The sequence below is a fragment of the Typopeltis vanoorti genome, chromosome 14, assembly GCF_054136105.1.
Source record: "Typopeltis vanoorti isolate ZY-2024b chromosome 14, IOZ_Tvanoo_1.0, whole genome shotgun sequence".
NCBI lineage: Eukaryota > Metazoa > Arthropoda > Arachnida > Uropygi > Thelyphonidae > Typopeltis > Typopeltis vanoorti.
Genome location: NC_143562.1, coordinates 121,302,737 through 121,321,964, shown reverse-complemented (window position 1 = coordinate 121,321,964; position 19,228 = coordinate 121,302,737). Strand labels below are relative to the sequence as shown.

At 35.5% G+C, this 19,228-nt stretch overlaps 1 protein-coding gene across 4 annotated transcripts in view; it reads left to right on the top strand.

Annotated features, from left to right (window-relative positions):
- Nucleotides 1-19,228, top strand: part of LOC150099869 (stAR-related lipid transfer protein 7, mitochondrial-like) — a 172,119-nt gene that overhangs the window by 125,379 nt on the left and 27,512 nt on the right. For all 4 annotated transcript variants that reach the window (XM_090403776.1, XM_090403774.1, XM_090403773.1 and 1 more), the window contains one exon: nucleotides 15,859-15,943. In XM_090403776.1, the coding sequence (XP_090259902.1) occupies nucleotides 15,859-15,943 (85 nt within the window). The remainder of the gene's footprint in view (nucleotides 1-15,858; nucleotides 15,944-19,228) is intronic.

The following is a 19,228-nucleotide window of genomic DNA, read 5'->3' as shown; positions in this document are numbered from 1 at the left end:
CAGACTTCTGGCATTACCTCTCCAGAAAGTCGCGTCCTTGATGGCTGACATCTGATGGAAAACCGATATCCGTTCTTCTGGCCAATGCCTTTTATTCATCCTCTTTTGAATCCCTGCATGAAGATATGGGACCCCAAACATTTCGGCGCGATCTCTTGATCTTTCACTTGCACCAATCATTTCTTTGTTCTCCTACTGCACTCTTTTAATCCTGTTTCGTTGGGCAGTGGAAGCTCGTATGAAGTTGTCAGTCCGTTTGACACTGACCTTGAAGGTGTTTACAAGTGGAGTCTGCAAACAACTTTCATATGTCCTTATAAGGAGCTATCATACAAAGTTTCTGGTGGCGAGGTATTGCTTTTGTTCATAACATTCTAGAAATTTCCTTCATAGAGCAGTAAGCACAATTAATTCCCGTAGGATTATTTACACTAACATTTAGTTTTAACTATATACAGACATACAAGGTAAGGTCATCTTTGTAACAATCTTATAGGACTTGACCTCTGTAAAAATAAATGTAAATGCTTTGTCATTTTGAAGCTATATCAGATTTTTACAGTGGTTTAAAAGTGGCATTAAGATTATAATGATGTAGGATTCTATTAATTTTTTCTGATAACCCTTCAATGTATGGGATAGCTATGGTTTTAATGTAATCTATATTATTTTTTGATAAAGTTTTATGAAGAACTTGATTAATAGTATATTAATTGCTATAGCCATTATTTATAAATGTATTGCTAATCATTTTTAATTCTTGTTCAAGAGCTTGCTCATTAGAGCAAATTGTTATAGCTCTGTTTTTAAGGGTATGTTAATGACTCTCAAGTTTTTGCGAAGGGTGGTGACAAGAATTAGTATGTATACATTGGCCGGTATGTGTAGGTTTGCAGTAAACAGTGAAGGAGAGACTGCCTGAGGGGGAGACATGTGACTAGTATATCCAAGAAAGGGAGCAGGTTTTGATTTTCAATTTCAATAGTAAATTTTATGCACTTATGTTGTTTGGCTAAAGAATGTGTTTAGCGTTTGGCAACAGCATAGCCAGATAATGAAAACATTGTCAATGTACCTCAGGCAAACTTAGAGTAAAGGAATCAAGAGCACATTGCTCAAAAGTAACTGGTGGGGGGGGGGGGAATAGAAGTGAGCCCATGGCCATACCTTCTTTTTTGTAGGAAAATTTATTTTGCCACACAAAGTAACCGGAACATAGTACATGGACAAAGAGAGCCGTAGTGTCGGGCAGAAATTTGTTGGAGAAGAACTATGTCACTGATTGGGACATTTGTGAAAAGGGCAGAAACGTCAAAACTGACTAATAAATCATCTTTGCCGAGTGTCATGTTTTTAATTTTGTTTATGAAGTGTTGTGTGTTCTTTATATAGGAGGGGGAATGACCTACCAACTCCTTGAGTGTTGATGCTAATTTCTTGGCTAGGTGATGATAAGGATTGTCTATTCCCTCAACTATCGGCTGAAGCAGGATGTTATGTTTGTCTTCCTTGGGAACACCATATATTCTGGGTGAATGGGCGTAATGGGGTATCAGTTTATTAACAGTGTCTGATGGCCACAAAGTGACAGACTTAAGTAATTTCACAGTTTTTTCCCACAGTTTATTTTGGTTTATATTAAATTAAAGTTTTACTCCAGCACGGTAGTTGTTTCTATCATAATGTATTCTGATCGCTGTGTAAGCATGAATGACAGGATTCTCATAATCCTTGGAGATAATACTCACAAGTGTTGCAATCATTACGGTAAAGAAACGTATTTCTCTTTTGATCATTTGGCTGGCCTTTTTTGAAGAGATGCAGAGAGAGCAATCTTATTCCTAACTGCAGATAAAAAAGAAATTTACTTCCGCTAAAGCACTTCGTATCTATGCACGTACAAAGAAAGCAATACTTAAAGAACAAAATCAAACAGTCTGCAAAAAATATAGCAATGACCCAAAATCAAGTTTCTAATTTACAATCCAAACTCTGTAGTTATATGAATTCAGATATTTTGAATGTGTTTGAAAGAATAACTGATAATTCGGCTAAACATATTCTGGAAAGCAATAAAAAAAAACTTAAGGCTAAATTTCATACTTGAAAACAATGGCGAAATTTGAATGCTAATCATACAGATCAAACCAATCAGGATCTTTCTTCCCTGGCAAACAACTCCAAGAGTGAACAACAAACAAGTAAGACAAGGAACAACCAACCAGATGGAAGCAATAGTCATGTGATCAACCTATCTAGCCACACCTGATAATGGCCAACTTGCATTACTCGAGAAAGGCCTAAACTTCGCAATAGCACTTTGAACTGTTAATAAACTAGATGTTATATACCACATAGAAAGAGGCATTAAGTCTCTTCCAAAATATATAGCGGATAAAATTCGTTTAGAAACCAGTTATGTTATGAAACAAAAAGAAAACCATATGTAGTAATCTTACAAAAAACAGAACTAGCAGCAATCAAATCATTAAAAGCTAATCAATATATAATTATAACAAAATCAGACAAAGGTAATGCAACCGGTGATCCTTGACAGATCAATTTACATCCATACGATGAATCAACTAGTCTCAGATAACAGCACCCATCAGCTTGTGAACTATAACCCAACGAACAGGATAAAGAAAAAACTCTGCAATTACTTAAGTCTGTCACTTCGTGGCCATCAGACACTGTTAATAAACTGATACCCCATTACTCCCGTTCTCCCAGAATATGGTTCCCAAGGTATACGAACATAACGTCCACTTTGGCCGATAGTTAAGGGAATAGACAGTGCTAATTATCACCTAGCCAAGAAATTAGCATCAACACTCAAGGAGTTGGTAGGTCATTCCTCCTCCTATATAAAGAACACAAAACACTTCATAAACAAAATTAAAAACATGACACTCGGCAAAGATGATTTATTAGTCAATTTTGACGTTTCTACCCTTTTCACAAACGTACTACATTTCGGTTACTTCATGTGGCAAAATAAATTCTATCCACAAAAAGAAGGTATGGCCATGGGCTTACCTTTGTCCCTCCCCAATTGCTAACTTTTATATGGAAGCTTTTGAGCAACGTGCTCTTGATTCCTTTAATCTAAAACCTACAGTTTGGCTTAGATACGTTGACGATGTTTTCATTATCTGGTCATACTGTAGCCAAATGCTAAACACATTCCTTAGTCACCTAAACAAACAACATGAGTGCATACAATTCACTATTGAAATTGAAAATCAAAACTAGCTCCCTTTCCTGGATACACTAGTCACACGGCTTCCCTCAGGCTGTTGATCCTTCACTATTTACTACAAACCTACACATACCAGCCAATATAATACATGCTAACTCTTATCGCCACCCTTCGCAAAAACTTGGAGTCATTAACACCCTCAAAAACAGAACCATAATAATTTGTTCTAATGAGCAAGCTCTTAAACAAGAATTAAAAATTATTAGCAATATATTTATAAATAATGGCTATAGCAAAATTTCTATTAATAATGATCATCATCAAATATCTGACATGTACCCTCAAGGGGTGTACAGGATATGATAGTACTACATGAAAAATTTACATAATTACTAACTTCCTATCTACAATTTTCCTCCAAATCAGTCTATTACTTGTCAAGACTCCAATATTTTCATTATCAGATCTTATATTTCTATCTTCTAAGGCACATTGTACTGTATCAATCCACCTATATCTTGGTCTTCCTCTGGGTCGTTTTCCTGCCAACCTGGCAGAGAACACTTGTTTTGCTAATCTTTCCTCGCCCATTCTGTTTAAGTGACCATACCATCTGAGATTAGCTCTGCTAACGCATACCTGGATGCTAACAATGTCAAGTTCTTTCCTAATATCCTCGTTTTTAATATGATATTGCCATTGATGCCACTGTTCACACCTCTAATCTTTCTCAGACTCTCATATCTGCGGTCTCTAGTCTTTGGTCAAGTGTTTTACTTCTGACCCAGCTCTCAGATGCATAAGTTAAAACTGGTTTGAACACTATCTTGTATACTGCTAATTTAATTTAATTTTTTTAATTTAATTTTTTTTTTTTAGGGTCAAAGCTGTATAACTGAGAGGAGACCTCCACATAGCCTTTAAAGGAATGCAGAGAACCGACCAGGGCTTCTGACCTAATGTCCAATCCTCACCTTCTCGTGGTGCACCCTGTCGGGTATCTACCTGGATACTGAACGAACGAGGATAGGCTGGCAATTTCGGATTTAGCCGACCAAATTGTATTCTTATTGGTTAAACCAAAATAAAAAATGATGGTACAACATGACAAAATTTCATGCCAGCTGAGGCGTCGCCTGGTTATAAAACGATATCAAAAAATAATATAGATTACATTAGAACCATAGCTATCCCATACATTAAAGGGTTATCAGAAAAAATTAATAGAATTCCACACCATTATAATCTTAATGCCATTTTTAAACCACCTCTTCCCCCATTGGCACAGCCTGGAGTTCACTGCATCTATTATACCTGCAACTTACTTTATATTGGGGAAACTCTACATACAATCCCTATCCGTAAAAAAAAAAAAAAAAAAAAAAAAAAGAAAAGAGAGAGAGCAAACGACATATTAAAATTAACAGTTCTTGTGAAGCAGGCCTCTCTGGTCATGCCCTTAACACCCTATACCAAATTTATTGGAAAAGTACCTGCTCGTTACATCATACAAAAACCTGGTATGAATAGAAATTTAAAGAAGCCTGTGAAATTTTGATTAACCACCATAATCTTAACAATAATGCTGGCAAAAAAAATCCAAAACATTTGGATAGTGCAGGCACACACACACACACAGTCAGCCCACTTAGTTTCCAGCAAACCCTGACTTTAAGACTCTAAGCTAATTTTCAGCTTTTATCATCATCATCAACTTACTAACTTCTTATCTACAATTTTCCTCCAAATCAGTTTGTTACTTGTCAAAACTCCAACATTATCAGATCTTCTATTTCTATCGTCTAAGGCACTTTGAACCGTATCAATTCACCTATATCTTGGTCTTCCTCTGGGTCGTTTTCCTGCCAACCTAGTAGAGAACACTTGTTTTGCTGATCTTTCCTCACTCATCCTGTTTAAGTAACCATACCACCTGAAATTAGCTCTGCTAACTCATTCCTGGATGCTGATAATGTCAAGTTCTTTCCTAATATCCTCGTTTTTAATATGATATTGCCATTGATGCCATCTGTTCACGCCTATAATCTTTCTCAGGACTCTCATATCTGCAGTCTCTAGTCTTTGGTCAAGTGTTTTATTTCTGACCCAGCTCTCAGATCCATAAGTTAAAACTGGTTTGAACACTATCTTGTATACAGCTAATTTAGTGTTCCGACTAACTTCTCTCTTATTCCATATGAATTTATTCAATTGACTTCCTACCATACCAGCTTTGTTGATACTCTTGTCTATTTCCATATTTAATTAACATCTTCATTAAAAATCATGCTTAAGTAGCTGAAATGTTTCACTTGTTCCACAGGTTCTCCGTTTACAACGCATTTGACATTTTCAACGATTCTAATAATAAATTTAGTTTACACCTTACCCCAGTCCTGAAGATACTTTCAGGCGAAACTTTGTTTGCTCACACTTCAATAAAGGATTAAACTAAATTTATTATACTCTAACCAAGTGAAAAATAAACTTTCAACGATTTTGCCTATTTTCATTGTCTTTGTCTTTTTATTGCCGAACTATATACCATGTCTATTACAAAAGTTATTCAATTTAGTCATGGAATCTTTCAGACTTGTAGTTGATTTATTTAGAAGTATAACATCGTCCACATAAAGCAAAGAGCTGAAATTAATATCTCCAATTCTGATATCATGCTTAATACCACTTTCCTTCATTATGTGATCTATATAGATAATGAATAACAGAAGGGATAATGTACATCCTTGTCTCACACCAGATTTAATATTAAACCATCTTGCTGTACTTCCTTCAATTCTAACTGCTGACTTAACTCAAATAAAGACTAAGTATTGCTTGATATAATGCCCCATTGGCACCATATAACTGTAGCGTACTGAATAGCTTCTCTCTTGGCACCTTGTCATATGCCTTTTCCAGATCGACAAAACTTAAATACAGATCTTTGTTATATTCCCATGATTTCTCAACTATTTGTCGTAAAGTGAAGATCTGAGTCTTACTGCCTCTATTTGGCCTGAATCCAGCTTGTTCTTCACCAAGCTTTTCTTCCACAATTCTTCTCAAGTATACTTGCATAAATCTTACCAGGAACACTCAGTATGGAAATACTTCTGTAATTCTCACATTCAGTTTTATTTCACTTTTTATATATGGGTACTATGAGAGCTCTACTCCAATCATAGTGAATTCTTCCATCTGTCCAGGCCTTCTGAACTATGCAGTTCACACTGTAGGAGTTTTATACCACCATACTTCAGCATTTCTGGTCAAATATCATCTACTCCTTCTCTTTTCACATTTCAAGCCTTGGATGGCTTTTTCTACTTCAAGTATGGATATGTATTCCTTACTGTATGCCTTTTGAGTGTTTTTTACCACTGTGCTATTAGTGCTTGTTTCATTTAGCAATTTTTCGAACTAATTACTCCATACTTCAAGGATATCTTTTTCTCCCTTTTCATGTCACCTTTATGATCTCTAACTCCTTTTATAGCACTCTTTCCTCCATTTTTAAGCTTCTTCAACAACCCCAGAATATTTTGTCACCTTCTTGATATTTATTTTCTATGTTCTTGCCAAACTGCTCCCATGACTTTTGTTTAGCTAGTTTTACACATTGTTTAGCTTTCTTACATTTGTGTCTGTATTCTCTAAGAGTACACTCTGCTTTATTTGCCAGGAACTTTTGATATGCTTTCTTCTTTTCCTTCACTGCCTCTTTAACTTCCTGTGTCCAAAATGGAGTTCTGATTTTTCTATCCTTGCAGACAACCTTACCACATGCCTCTCTGGCTGAATGAATCAGGGTTTTCTTCAATGCTTGCCACTGAATCTCCAAGGATTGGTTTCTGTTTTCAAACTCTTTCATTTTTTTTCAATAATCTTTGTGTATTTTAGTCTACAGTTCATATCTGAGAGCTGTTCAACTTTTATTTGCTTTAAAACTTTCTTACATGTTATTCTTTTAAATATGAAATTCAGTTTTATCATGCTCAACACTAAATACTGATCACTTCCAATTTCAAATCCTCTGTACACTCTGGTGTCCTGCACCATGGAGAAAACATCACTGTCAACAATAACATAGTCAGTGAGACTTTTCTTATTCCTTGCCTCTTCTCTCCATGTGAATTTGTGCACATTTTTATGTTGGAACATGGTGTTAGTAATAACCAGTCCATGTCCTGAGCAGAAATCCAACAGGTATTTGCCATTATTATTAGCTTTGCTCTTTTCTCCAAATTTTCCCAAATATTTTTGTATGTCTGACGATCATTTCCTACTCTAAGTTTTAAAAGAGGTAAACTGTGAGTAGACATATCGGTACACAATAAATAATGGAAAACTCACGTAGAAAGATTATTTATTAGTATAATTTTCGCCTCTGTGTCACAGGCATCCTCAGTACATTAAGCTCAAAATTAAACACTAACTGACAATTCAAAATTTTGAGCTTAATTTTGAGTTTAATGTACTGAGGATGCCTGTGACACAGAGGCGAAAATTATACTAATAAATAATCTTTCTATGTGAGTTTTTCCGTTATTTATTGTGTACCGATATTTCCTACTCTGCTATTTAGATCCCCAACAAGGACCAACTTTTCCTTTTTCATTGTGTCAGTTGCTTTCTCTAAAGCCTCAAAAAATTCCTCCAGTTCTACCTTAGTAGAACCTTCTGTGGGACCATAAGCTCAAATAAATCTCATTGTCCAGTTCCCTATTCTTATATTTGCCCACATCACTCTACTTGAGACTGCCTGCCATTCAAGAAAATTAGCTTCATATTTAATGTTGAATACTATGTTGGCTATTCCTTCTTTTTCTTGATTGTCATTGCCTGAATATAACATTTTGTATTTATTGCTCAGAAAGATCTCACCAGTTTTTGTCTTTTTTGTTTCAGTCACCCCTATTATATCGATCTGGTACTTTTCTAATTCCTCAGCTAGCTCCATTTCTTTGCCATTCAGGCTTCTTATGTTGATAGTACCGATCTTTAACTCTGGTGATGTTGTGTTGGGGGTGTGTTTTCAGATTTGTTCCAGTAGCTGACTTTTTGCTGTTTGCCCTGGTTCCCTGGGGAAAACAACGAGTGCTTGTTTAACTGGGCAACACCCCAGCCAGCATAAAATTTTGTCATGTTGTACCATCATTTTGTATTTTGGTTTAAACCAATAAGAATTAAATTTGGTCGGCTAAATCCCAAATTGCCAGCCCATCCTCGTTCGTTCAGTATCCAGGTAGATACCCTCTTGGGTATCTACCTAGATACTAAACGAACGAACATCACCATGAGAAGATTAGGATTGGACATTAGGTAGAAGCTCTGGTCGGTTCTCCGCATTCCTTTGAAGGCTATGTGGAGGTGTCCTCTTAGTTATTCAGCTTTGACCTTTAAGCACCCCTTTCAGCTTTTATTGGACACTTTTATTTTTTTTTTTTTACTTTTATTCATTTTTTCCTTTTTTTGTAAACACATTGCTCTCCAGCTTAATTTAATTTTGTAACCTAATAGAAGATGATAATCATAATAAAAATTTTCTATTGCTTTTGTTCATTCCTTGAAAAGCCTTCAATTCTTGGCACTTTTATGTTAAGGCAGTTATGTATGTTATCAGTTGACCAATTCATTATGCAAACTGATTATGAAATATACCTGTTAATTCAATTTTGTTATTTTTAGTATACTGTAGTGTTATTCTCTGTTGAATTTTCCTATTAGGTCAGTGTATGTACAAGATATGAATGTTGAAATTCAAAGATATTTGTGGAATGGGGCCTGTTCTCTAATGATCATAACAGTGCCTGTAGTTCTGGTAATAGATAGCACTTCCATCACATATGCTGGCAGTGAACATCTTGTTTCACATCTGTGCAGGGTAAATAGTTAACATGAATGAGTATACTTTGTGGCAATGATATTCAAACAGGCTGCCCATTCAGGCCTTGTTCTGTGTGTATCAAGATGCCTGAGTAGAGCCAGGAATCTCTCCCATAAAGCCTTCACTTCACTGCTATTGCCTTACATTACTGTAGCTAAGCATGATGGTTCTATGATTATTTTGTATTGTTATCATTTTATCCTTGTCCTTCCATTCACACGAAATACAGGTACAGGAATTCATTCCATTGAATCTACTTTCAATGCTCTAGTGTCATTTTTCTGATGTTCCTTTCATCTGTTTTAGCCTGTTTGTTTTCTGTTGGATAGGCATTGTACCATTAGTGGTTGTCTGCTGAAGCTAATAAAAGGAAAGTATTCCATGTATAGCACATTTAGATGTTTTTCACGTTTCTTTGTTCATCTGGTAGACATCTCTGGATCCTCTGTCTCACTAGTCACACCAATCACTTGTTGGTCACATACTCATTGTTTACTTACTGTTTTCTGTTTATTGCATCATTCTTGCATGTGTATACTTAACAAAAAATTACATTGTCTTAATCTTATATTCAAGCATAAATGTACATATAAATTACCTTCACAACTAATCTACTTGTATTATAGAAGATACTTCACATCAATTGTCTAAGTATCCCAAAAATGCAAAGAACATCATAAGAAGGGTCATTACACATATTTTATTGGATGGAAACCAGTCTGAATAGACTGATTTCGACCTATATTAGTGGCCAAAATTGTTGAAACCTTTTGGAAAAGGTGTATTTCTGAGGTTTGATGGCTCTCATAACAGCACTTTTTTTTTTTGAGTAATACCATAAAGTTATATATCAATGGAAAGATAATTTAATCAAGAATGTAATGCAATAAATTTTATGAAGGATTTTTTTATTAGAACAGCAGTTATAAAGAAGAAAAGTGAAACACAGAAAAAATGAGATATACAAAAATTCTCACAGTGTGAGTTAATACTTAGTTGGGTAACCTTTAGTGTTAATTACGGCCTTTCAATGCCTTCCCATGGAGTGAACCAAGTTTTTTAGTTCTGCAGCTATTATAATGTGAAACCAAGATTGAATTATTGCTTCTATTAATTGGGTTTTATTGGTGGGTTGCTTCTGACTAACAAGTTTCTTTAGTCTGCTCCATAGATTTTCGATTGGGTTAAGGTCTGGGTTATTCCCAGGCCATTCCAGCAGTGGAATATGATTATCTTGAAACCACTTTTTGCACACAGCAGCAACATGACATGGAGCTGAATCCTGTTGAAATATAAATGCTTCATTATCTTGGAAAAGATCACTTGCGGAAGGCATCAGTTTGGGCTCAAGTATTTCATTTATGTATTTTTGGACATTTATATTCCCATTAATCATGCAAATTCTGCCCACACCTTTTGATGTCATACAACCCCAGATCATAACACCTCGTGCACCATCAGCAGTAATTGAAGTTAATTTGTGAATTGGTAATTTTTTGTATAGTACAAAATCTTTAAAAATGGAAAATATATCCTCTCCTCTAGTGTACTCCTTCAATGGAAGAATTTTAAGAAATTCTTCTTTTGTAGGAAAATTATCAAATACCATTTTCACTGAAATTGCTAATTGTGATGTATCTGTTATGTCTATCGATTCATCCAGCTGTAGCGAAAAGAAAACACATTTTCCCATAAATAAACAATAATTGATTCAATTCTTCTAGTTACAGTTTTTGCTGATAACTGCAACGTATTTATAGCCGAAACTATTTCGGTTTTATTTTTGAAATCTTCAAAAAGTGAATCTGCAGCTTCTAACATAGTTTCTTTAATTAAGTCTCCATCTGTAAACACTTTTAAAAGATGTGACTCTTGCTGTATTTGACTGTTGCAACGGTTTAGTAAAAAAACTTTGCTGTTTAGTAATGGATGATTTCAAAGATAAAATCTTTTTTTTTTCTTATTTTGGATTTCACTGGATAGTCAAAATTAAAATTTGCATGAATGGTTTTGAAATGTCTTTCTATTTTACTTTTTTTAGAAATAGCCACACTATTATTGCATAATAAACAAATGCATTTGCCATTAAGATTGATGAAGCAATACTCTTCCTCCCAATTGTCATTAAAATAGTATGTTCTTTTCCTTTCATGTTTATCCATTATAAAGGGTTAAAAATATCTTTGTGAACAAAGTGTTTCATATTTGCACTGATAGCGGGAGTGATTCAACAAACACACTCTAAAAAACAAAGGGTTCTAACAACGTTTAGAAGTGGTGTGAAGGGTAGTGAGTGCAGTCACATTGATAACTAGATGACATCAACAACTCAAACTACTTATGATCAGTGGTCTCTCGTCTTAATAGGCACAAATAAAGCAGTTTATAAGAATTTCTCTGAGGGCACACTAAAAATTCACTGCAGGCACCATGACGCTCATGGTTGCTGACTCCTGCTCTATAATATTTTCTGGTCACCTGCATTTCTTGATGAGGAGGAAGTGTTGGAGAGAATCCAGAAGTGAGTGACCAAGATGATGAGTAGTCTGTGGAATACCTCTGTGATGACAGATTAACGATTTGGGGTTGCACAGGTGGTTGGTTGATAGGCAGAAAAGAGAGGATATGCTAGAAAAGTTATTAAAAGGATTTTATAGGATTGATGCAGAGGAAATATTGCAGCACTTGGCTATAGAGGGCAAACAAGGGGGTTATCTGGAAATCGTGTAAGAATGTGGTTAACAAGAATGTGAGGATTAGATTTTTTGTTTTTGAGAGTGGTTATTTATTTTGTATCCAAATACAAGTGGTACAATAGTAAGTAATTGGTACAACATTATTTACAACAATTTACAGCCGGCCTGGTTGGCCGAGTAGATAGCGTATCCGCTCTCCAGCCAAAAGGCTGCGGGATTGAATCCCTCTGTGGGCATGGATGTTTGTGATTGTCTGTGGAAATACCAGTGGTGGTCAGCTGTAGATGCCGTTGGTGTAGTTGTGATCAGTTGGTGACAGAATGGTGGAGAAGGAGTTGTAGAGCAGGTGCCCTCCCTCAATGTTTTTTCAGGATCTTGCACAATCAACTGCTCTTTCTGTGCAGGATATAAGGTCCTCTTTTGTGCAAAGTGATGGAAGAAGGGAGCAAGAAAGAAGCTGAAGTTTATTTTGCACTTGGTTAGACTATAATAAATTTAGTTTAATCCTTTATCCAAGTGTAAGCAAACAAAGTTTGCACCTGAAAACATCTTCAGGACTGAGGTAAGGTGGTACATCCCTTGGCAACTTGTAGCAAAGGTGGACCAAGCTCTCATCACTAGTTGTCTCAGTATCTCCCATAATGCAAAGCACATCTCCTTGCAGACATGTATACTGCCATGTATTAAGGGAAGGGCCACTACCCAGACCGATTTCGACCTTTATTGACGTGTCAGTGGGAGGCAGACCCAGAGTGGTGATACTAAGACAAAAGCAATGAAGGGGTCATATTTACCTTTATGAGTTGCCAACCGGTGTACCACCTTATTATTAAATTACTCTGGATTTAGAGAAAGATGTTGGAAGTTTATTTTGCACTTGGTTAGACTATAATAAATTTAGTTTAATCCTTTATCCAAGTGTAAGCAAACAAAGTTTGCATCTGAAAATATCTTCAGGACTGAGGTGGTACATCCCTTGGCAACTCGTAGCAAAGGTGGACCAAGCTCTCATCAAAGGATTAAGCAAAATTTATTATAGTCTAACCAAGTGCAAAATAAACTTCCAACATCTTTCTCTAAATCCAGAGTAATTTAATAATAAGGTGGTACACTGGTTGGCAACTCGTATAGGTAAATATGACCTCTCCATTGCTTTTGCCTTAGTATCATCACTCTGGGTCTGCCTCCCACTGACGAGACCTCAATAAAGGTCGAAACCGGTCTGGGTAGTGGCTCTTCCCTTAATGCATGGCAGTATACATATCCACAAGGAGATGTGCTTTGCATTATGTGAGATACCGAGACAAGGAGTGATGAGAGCTTGTCCACCTTTGCTACGAGTTGCCAAAGGATGTACCACCTTACCTCAGTCCTGAAGATATTTTCAGGCACAAACTTTGTTCAATTACACTTGGATAAAGGATTAAACAAAATTTATTATGGGCAAGAAAGAAGGTGTTCCATGAACTGGGTTGTCCCACACTCACAATTATCTGGTCCAGTGAGGTAGCCCCATTTGATGAAGTTTTGTTTGCAGTGTCGTCGTTCATAGTCTGTTGAGGCTTTTCCAAGTATTCCATTCCAAGTGGGCACTACTTGGAAGATCTTTGGCTGTTGGAACACCAGTATTATTCTCAGGGTATAGTACACACTATTGTTGAAGTCTTGTTTCTGGAGGGTTTTTAGGTGGTTTAACGGTTGCTAGGAAGCTATGTCAGGATCTTAGTCTTTGGGGCATTGTAGTCCAACCAAATAGTGGGTGGCACACCCTCATCATTCATTTGTGTGCTGCTTTCATCAGCTGATGCAGATCTTCGAATTGAAAGGGGTGCAATACCAGCCAAAGTATACAGGTCTCTTAAGGGTGTTGGTTTCAGGCGTCTTGTAATTAAGTAGCAGCTTTCATTGAATGCTGGGTCAAATCTTTTAGCAATGGCAGGATCTGAACCATACAGAGCAGGCATATTCATCAGAAGAATAGCAAAGGGCCAAGGTAGAAGATCTCTGTATTAGGGTCTGCAACCCCAGGAATGTTTCCTAAGAAATCGGTATCTTCCTTATTGTCAAGGTGAAAAAGGCCAGTCTGGGTTTTCAAAGAGTTTGGTTTTAATTGATTACTGCTATAACATGTGGTTAAGACTATTTAAGGCAAGTTATCACTTGCCTTAAGAGTAGTTTCAGTTAGTTACAGAGTAATTTCACTGGACTTGAAATTTTTTGATTGATAGCTATTCCAAGGTAGATAAAATTTCTAGTTCCTGGAAAAAAGGGGAGATCATTGACGTAGATATTGAAAAGTGAGTTCAAGAAGAGGTATAATCGATATTGTTTGTATAGTTTGTGTCTCCCACAGTGAGTCATTGCACTTTATGGAGATACCTGTGCGATAATAATCATTTTGATACCTTACTGATATCATCTTTTATATTCTTACCAAAATCGTCTTGTGACTTTTGTTTAGCCTACTTTTACACATTGCTTTGTTTTGCTTTCTTACATTTTTCACAGTATTCTCTCAGAGTATTGCTTGCTAGAATCTTTTGATTTTCCTTTACTTGTAAGAAACTTCACCACATATACCTCTCTGGCCAAAACAGTCAATGTTTTGGCCAGAGAGGTATGTGGTGCTGCTGAGTTTCCAAGGTTTGATTCTTTTCTTCAGTCTTTTGTCTTGAATAATATTTATGTATTTGTGTCTTTGCCTCTGAAAGCTGCTCATTTTTTTTATATTATATTCAGTTTTATCCAGGCCAAAACAAAATGGTAATCACTTCCTATTTCAAATCTCTTGTATACTCTTAGCAACAGAAGATATCACTGTCAACAATAACACAGTCAATGGGATTTTCCTTCTTCCTTATCTCTTCTCTTCACATAAACGCCCCTTCCAACAACACATCGTTATGTTGGAACGTGTTAGTGATGACTAGTCCCTGAACCCAGGAGATACTTATTGTGATTATTATCTTTTCTCAAAATTTTCCCTGTTTATTCATTTTCTATTTTCTATTCTCCTGTTTAGATTTCCAATTAGATCCACTTTTTTTTTTTTTTTTTTTTTTTTTTGTATCAGCTGCTCTCTCTAATCGCTCAAAAATATTCCTCCATTTCTTCCTTAGTAGAGCCTTCTGTGATACCATTGGTATAAATTAGTCTCATTCGATTCCACATTCTGTTTACCCACACCAATCTATTTGATAAAGCCTGCTATCAAGATTATCCTCATGTTTTGTGCAGAATATGCCAGAATATACTACGGATACTCCTTTTCTCTGATCATTATTGCCCGAATATAACACGTATTTGATATATTGTCTTTGGTAACACTAGTTATGTCAACATGGAACTTCTGTAATGCTTCTGTGAGTTACACTTTTCAGTTGATGCTTCTTATATCGTTGGTGCCTATCTTGATTTTTGTAAATTCTGAGTTGAAATTTGTTTATAGATGATTTTACTGTTTGCCCTGGATCCTTGACAGAAACAGCTGGGGCCTTGTTTACCGGTTAATGCATCCAGTCAGATACCTACTAGCAAAGACAGTCAGGTGAAGATTGGACACAGGTCAGAATCATCTAGTCACTTTTCCACATTTTTGTAAAAAAAAAAAAATCTAATTTGAAATCCCTTTCCAGTTATCTGGCTTTGACCCCTTCAGCAACTTCTGTTAGAGATTTGCATTTCAGTTTTATTACTATTGTTAGATTATGTTTGCACTACTGGCATATTCTGCATGTTAAAAAATACTTTGTCATGCCTTAATCAGACATTTGTATGGAGTGTGTGAAGAAGTAAAAGGTTAGATTATTATATTTTTACTTTTATGTATATATAAAGTAATTTATAGGCTTATGACTATAAATATATATACACAAGACTAAAAATTAAATTTTATGCACATTCTCATCTCCTCTGCCTTCAGATTTTATTAGAGCAGAGTGAAATAGTTATGGTATCGTATTTACCAATATATATATATATATATATGTGTGGAATGAAATCCTTTCTTTTATAGCATTTAAGAATATTTTCAGTATTAAGGAAGCATTTATTTTGATATGTTTATCATTCAGAATGGATTTGACTACCTGTTGACATATTTTGATGATCCACAAGCAGCATTTCCTACACCAGCATATAACTGGATGGCTTCATCAGGTACTGTTTAATTTTGAATTAGAAATATGTTTTTTTTTGTTGTTGTTCTTATTATTTTTTAATAAGTCTTCAAAAATAAGTGTTATCTTTTTTAAGGAAAATAAACAGTACACACACACCATATTTTTTGCCTTATAAGATGTGCTTTTTTGTATCTAAAATTTATCTGAAAATTAGGATGCATCTTATAAATCTATGTGTTTTTTGTGTATGTGCAGTTCCGGTGCATCATCACTTGTTGGCAGTGTGTGATCAGTTTGAATAGTTGCACGATTGTTTAACAGTCATGCATTTAAACTAGTAATCAATACATTATTATATTTAATTTTTTTTTTATAACTCATGGATTCTACGAAGCACATACATAGCTATACGATTGTGTATAATCGTGCGATTGAGTATGCAAAAAAGGATGACAATAGGGCAGCATAGTGGCACTGGCACTTTGGGCTTTTGCCTACAGAAAAAATGATACGAGCTTGGAGGAAACAGGAACAGTAATTAATACAAGCAAATTCTAAAAAACACAGTCTCTGCAGAAAACTGGCAAAATGGCCAGAAATTGAAAATGAATTAAAAACTTGGATAATGGATTAAAGAAGATCATGTCCCTGCATATCTAAAATTGATTATTCAATGATCAAAATTATTGGCAACAGAAAGAAATATCATCGATTTTACAGGGTCGCCATCATGGTGCTTTAGATTTATGCAGAGAAATGATTTATGCATGCATGCAAAATATCACAAAACATGCCAAATGAATTTGAAAATAAAATTATTGAGTGTCATAAATTCATCATAAATGCTAGAAAACAAGACATTTGAAATTTCACAGATAGCTAAGACTTTTGATGTGCCCTTGAACAAGACTGTTGACTCCAAAGGTAAAAAAATATTGTTAAAATTTCTGGTCATGAAAATACTCACTATACTGTTGTTTTGTCATATTGTGCAGATGGAACAAAATTGCCATCTTTTTTTTAATTTTTAAAAGAAAAATTTCCCAAAGGAATTTACATTCATATTCATCCAAAAAGATGGATGGATGGATGAGGAAGGGATGAAGTTACGAATAAAGAAAGTGTGGTTTGGATGTCCTGGCAGTTTACGTTAGAAACCTGCTTTATTAGTTTAGATGCCATAAAACCGAAGCTGTTAAGAATGAACTTTGCAAAATGAACACAAAAATAGCTGTAATCCCAGGAGGATTCACCTCTACACGTCAATCTTTAGACGTATCAATAAACAAACCATTTAAAGGATATATGAGGGGAAAATGGGTCAATTGGATGCAATCTCCAAATTTTCAGGAAACATCCTACAGGAAAGAAGGCCACAATTTTCAGTTGTGCAAATGTGTACAGAGTTCATGGAATGAAGTGAAATCTGAACTTATTATAAACACTTTTCAAAAGTGTGCCATTAGTAATTGACATTCAAGACAGCGATGACTCTCAGTTTCTGATGAAGAATTGAGTTTTCAGAAAATTTTGAGAGTGAAGATGAATAAAGATTTGAAAAGAAGATTAATGAAATTTTTAAAAAATTATATATATATTATTATATGTTAGATTTGATGATTTTTTAAGAATAATTTTTTTTATCTAATAAGCAGATAATGCATGTATTAAAATTTAAAATAAAAAAAAAGTAATATTTACATGAAAAATTCAATGGATAATTTGTGTGTCTTATACTGCGGAGAATTTTTTTTTCAAAAATTCGACATGAAAAATGTGATGCATCCAATATAATGTTGGATGCATCACAAATTCTGTTTCATCAGGTAAATCTTATAAGGGAAAAAATAAGGTGTGCATAAGCACACACACACGTGTACACACTGCTTGGAAAGAAGTCGTTGGATACTATAGCGTGAGGAACAAACAGCCATTGCACCCATCTTAATAAAATGATTACAGCAATCCTACGGGTAATACTTTCCACAAGCATACGATATTGATCAGTTGGAATTTTGACCATTCTTCCTGTAAGCATGTAATGATATTTTGGACTCTTATGGGGTAGACGTCCTTTGACCTCACCTGATGTTCCAGTTCATCCCACAGATGTCCAATGGGGTTGATATCAGAGCTTTGTGGAGGCCATTCAAATGTGGTGACATTCATTTCCACAAACCACACACTTACAGCAGTAACCCTTATGACACAGATAATGGTCAGTTCCATAGAAACACACAAGGAAGGAAGCATTGCATTGTTCAATGTCTATCTGCTCAGTAGAGGGCATATTCGTCACTTCATAACACATCTTTCCAAGCTTCTACATCCCACTGTACATGCTCTTTGGACCACTGAAGATGACACTGCACATTGGTTTGGTAATGTGGGACTTTCATATTGCAGTCTTACCATGGAAACTCATGTTGTGAGCCTTGGTTCTGAAATTATTTTTGCGGAGGTCCATCTTCCAGTCGATGCCCAGAACTCTGCATTTAACATGTTAGCCGATAAATGGTGGTTTTACATATTATTCTTCGTAGTCCCTTCAGTCATGTTTGATGAGTGGCGTGGTCATCCACTGCAGGAACACTTGCAGTTGACTCCCTGCACTTCCATTTCAGTATGATATCACTGATTGTTGACCTGGGATAGCCCAATTTGTCAACCAATTGCTGGACAGATAGGCCTGTAGCGTGGCATCCTCTCACAATGCCTCTTTCAAACTCTGTCAGTTACCTTCTCACAGCCATTTCACCCAAACACAGTTGCACTGACTTGGGAGCATCATATTCTTCCAATTTATACCAGCTACAAACACATCTCATTACATCGCATGATGTACCTTGATCATGGGTGTCTGTTAACTTTTTTCCAACAGTGTGTGTGTGTGTGTGCGTATACACACATATATATATATACAGGTAACCCTCGTACAACGTGGTTTCGATATAACATGGTCTACAAATTGTAGTAACCCTTTATCTTTTTATATATTTTTCACCGCGCTACTTAAAAATAAAATTTTATCTTCGTTAAATTTGCGTCTGCCCGTATCGCGCATGTAGTTATAAGTATCGAATTTATATTAGGGGAAATACCCTTTAGCATACATGTACGTTAATTGTTTACCGTATAAAATGCTTATTGTTGAAAATTGTCTTTGTTTGCTGCCAGGAAAGCGCATTTGAAATCATAAGTGTGTTAATCTCAAGCTGAGCACTTTATTTTCTGGTGAGTTACATACAATGTATAATGCTTTTTTTTATGTAAAAAAAAATTCTTTTTATAGTAATGGCCACTTACAGGACTTTTACGATAT